General features: G+C 33.8%; 1 protein-coding gene across 1 annotated transcript; it reads right to left on the bottom strand.

Moving 5' to 3' along the window:
* LOC139489984 (uncharacterized) lies at positions 1–1,392 on the bottom strand. The gene has a single exon (XM_071276837.1). The coding sequence runs from the start codon at positions 1,390–1,392 to the stop codon at positions 1–3; it is 1,392 nt and encodes a 463-aa protein (XP_071132938.1).
* Positions 1,393–3,260: the final 1,868 nt, after the last annotated feature.

The raw sequence follows: 3,260 nt of genomic DNA, 5'->3' as shown, positions 1-3,260 counted from the left end.
CTAGGTTTCAATCATATCGATCTCAAACAATTGAGCTTTTTCGCCACTATCCCTCCATGTTGTTCCCCTAATGTAAAATTTTCCAGTTGCTGAGAAGGTCATTGAAAATGGGTTTTGTATACCAATGTCCCTGGTATTGTAGTATGACATCAGCTTTCCAGAATTGTTCAAAATATGAAGCGATACCTCGGGATCATCACAGTCCGTTATTATAACGTTGTCAGCTTTTGTTGCAACTATTCCTCTTGGAACGAAATTACGTTTTCCTCGGCCATTATATATATCTATAACGCTTCCATCTTCTCGGTTTAAAACAACCAACCTTCCATCACAATTACAATCTGTTCTGTCTAAAATGAAAACATTTCCATTAGTCGTACTCGCAATTCCCCATGGATAGGTAAACAAACGTTCCATTTTGTTGTCGAACTCAAACGTAGAATGTTTGTTTCCTTCCATGTCCATGAGTATGACTACTCGTTGACCGGATGCTGGATACAGAGGTCCTTTACTTATTGCACTGATAGCTAATTTATTATCCTTTGTTACATGGATACATTTCGGTTCTAGAGAATCTACTGCGAAACGAGAATCAAGAATTTCTTCGCTGTTTTCTGGAATTATTTTAAGCGTATCTCCATCTGTTGACAAGAGAAGGCCATGACCAGGAACGAATGCTAAGCCATAAACCATAATTTCTTTCCTTGATACAATTTTCAGTTGTTCTTCAGCAAGTGTTACTTTCTCCAGTACCTTTTGGTTTATATTTTTACTGTACCACAACGAATGACCAGGACCTGAGGTAAGAAACTGTAAAATATCATATTTGGAAACATATTTTCTAGTTATTTCTAACTTAAGTTTATATGCAAGATTTTCGCTCTCATGGCGAAGTTCGCCTAAAACGCTTTGGTTAAACGCTAAGCCTGGAAGAAACTGAAGTTCTCTTGTTACTGAATATGTTGGCGGTAAACAATCTTCCATCGATTTGGTGACATCAACTATCTTAGCGAAGAACTGAACCATATCATTCGATTCTGTTATATCCTTTGCCTTTTGTCTTTCAGCATTCAACTTTTTCTTGATGTTATTAATTTTAGTCTGTTCGTTTTGAATTGCAATGTCAAATTTTGTATTTCCTGCATCAATGTCAGAAATAAGCCTACTTTCATATTCATCAAATTCCCTTTTTATAAGTGTGACCCGGTCATGAATGGTCTCCTGCATTCTTGAAAGTCTTGTGCTTTCCTCTGTTTTAATTTGATCTAAATGTTTGATTCTCCTCTCTAGTTCTTTGAAGTCGTTTTCTACTTTCCCTTTAACGCAGTGCAGTCTTTCGATTTTAAGTTCATATGCATGCTGAAATTCTACGATTTTATGTTTCTTGTGCATTTTAGTAACACAGGTCGGACATGCTGCTTGCTCACAAGACTTGAAGTGCTACAGAATAAGAAAGCTGTTTGCGTTGGATGCTTCGTACATATTATACTTCTAAAATCCTTCAATTCTACAGAATGCTGCGCCCCAATACTTCTTATATTTACGATAGTATGGTCACCAGTTCCTTTTACCATTGTATGAATTTTAAAAGAACAATTTTCACACAAAAATAGTTTGCACTCCAGGCATTTGATTGTGCATTTGATATTATTTTCACAGAACTGGCAAAGAATTGGAGTCTGTCCTTTTTCTAGTGACTTCAAGCTAGACATTGCGATTACTAGTACTTTTATGAAACGTATAAATCTACCAAAACATATGGTAAACTATGGTAAATACTCTAGAGAAATGTAAAGCACTAACGAATATCTTTCAATATTCGAAAAGGTTGTTATGGTAAGTTTTACAACCAATTATAATGTGCGAATCCATCCATAAAGTTAAATCATTTTAAATACTTCCTCGTGAAAGGTTTATTCACTGTTGTTCCAAATCTCACTGGTATTAAAGAGATAATAGTAACTGCAATTACGATTATCCCAATATGGCGACGGTAGATATAGGTAAAATCTTTACACTCATTTTTCTTAAATGTAGCATGCTTTTGTCAATAGTTACTCAGCTGCAAGGTTTATCTATACCATTACATCATATTTGAATCGTAACGGTGCACTGGAATCGTCTGAGCGCTTTGAAAATTGCCGTTGAAAAAATCGGTATGATAATCGTAACTCTATGGTATTTTTCTTCTTTGATAATCGTAATTTTCTTTATCGGATAATAGTAACTGAAACATAATAAATGTGTCTTTCAGCATTTCAATGGTATTTTGTGTGTTAAAAATGCAAATGTCAAGTTTAACGATGACATAAACGCATATAAAAATAAATGAAGAAACTTACAGGTTAATATCTAGGACAAATTTACTTATATATATTATATATATATATACAGTCATGGGACTAAAGTGAGTTCCCAGTAAAAAAAAGTCCTATCATTTCAACTTGTATATCTATTTATAACTGACAGCAATATGCATAACCTTTTAGTTTAAACATATTTTACTTGCAGAAGTAGCAAAAGGGATTGGACACAAGTTATAACAACATTAGAGACGTCCTCTCCCAATATAAATATAAACACAAAGTACATTAGATAATGGCGGAAAAAAAACACAACATAGGAGTAATGCATGTAATACATACTTCAAAAAAAAATTAGAAATAAAAAGAAAAAAGAAAAAAAAAATACAATATAATAAGGAATAATAATGAAACAACTAGACTAAAGTGAAAGGTTGTAAAGTAGAAATTTAGAATGTTAATTGACTGCTTTAAATCTTTGTGTTATTCTGATATAAGATTGTACGGACTCAAAACGTCTTTGTTTTGCTGAAAAGAAAGGTCACCGTCACCAGCTAAAAGAAGCTCAATGGATATAGCATAACTTTCTAATTTTGAAAACAGTATTTCTCTGGCTTCGTTGTGAAGAGCGCACTGTAAAAAATAGTGTATACTATCCTCAACAGGGTGGCCACAGCTGCATGCGGGACTGGGTTTAATATTAACACGATGTAAATCTGAATTTAAAGAACTGCACATATTTCTCAAACGTGTATGAATGATATTAATTTTCTATCCCCACAACTAAAATAGGAAGGTGGCTGTATCAATTTGGACTTCATCTTTCGTTTAAAAATATTTATGTTTTGGACGTACGTATGTCGGGGGGAAGGCTATTCCATTCAAAAGTAGTGGATGGGAAAAATGATTTTCTAGTTATGTCTAGTCTATAACCGGGTACTACATAATCATTACTGT

The sequence above is a fragment of the Mytilus edulis genome, chromosome 9 (assembly GCF_963676685.1).
Source record: "Mytilus edulis chromosome 9, xbMytEdul2.2, whole genome shotgun sequence".
In the NCBI taxonomy this organism is placed as follows: domain Eukaryota; kingdom Metazoa; phylum Mollusca; class Bivalvia; order Mytilida; family Mytilidae; genus Mytilus; species Mytilus edulis.
The sequence above is the reverse complement of the archived record's forward strand: the minus strand, read 5'-3'. Positions and strand labels throughout refer to the sequence as shown.

Bases quoted from the DNA above. Each gene is read 5' to 3' on its own strand.
- LOC139489984 (XM_071276837.1), bottom strand. From the start codon at position 1,392: ATGCACAAGAAACATAAAATCGTAGAATTTCAGCATGCATATGAACTT.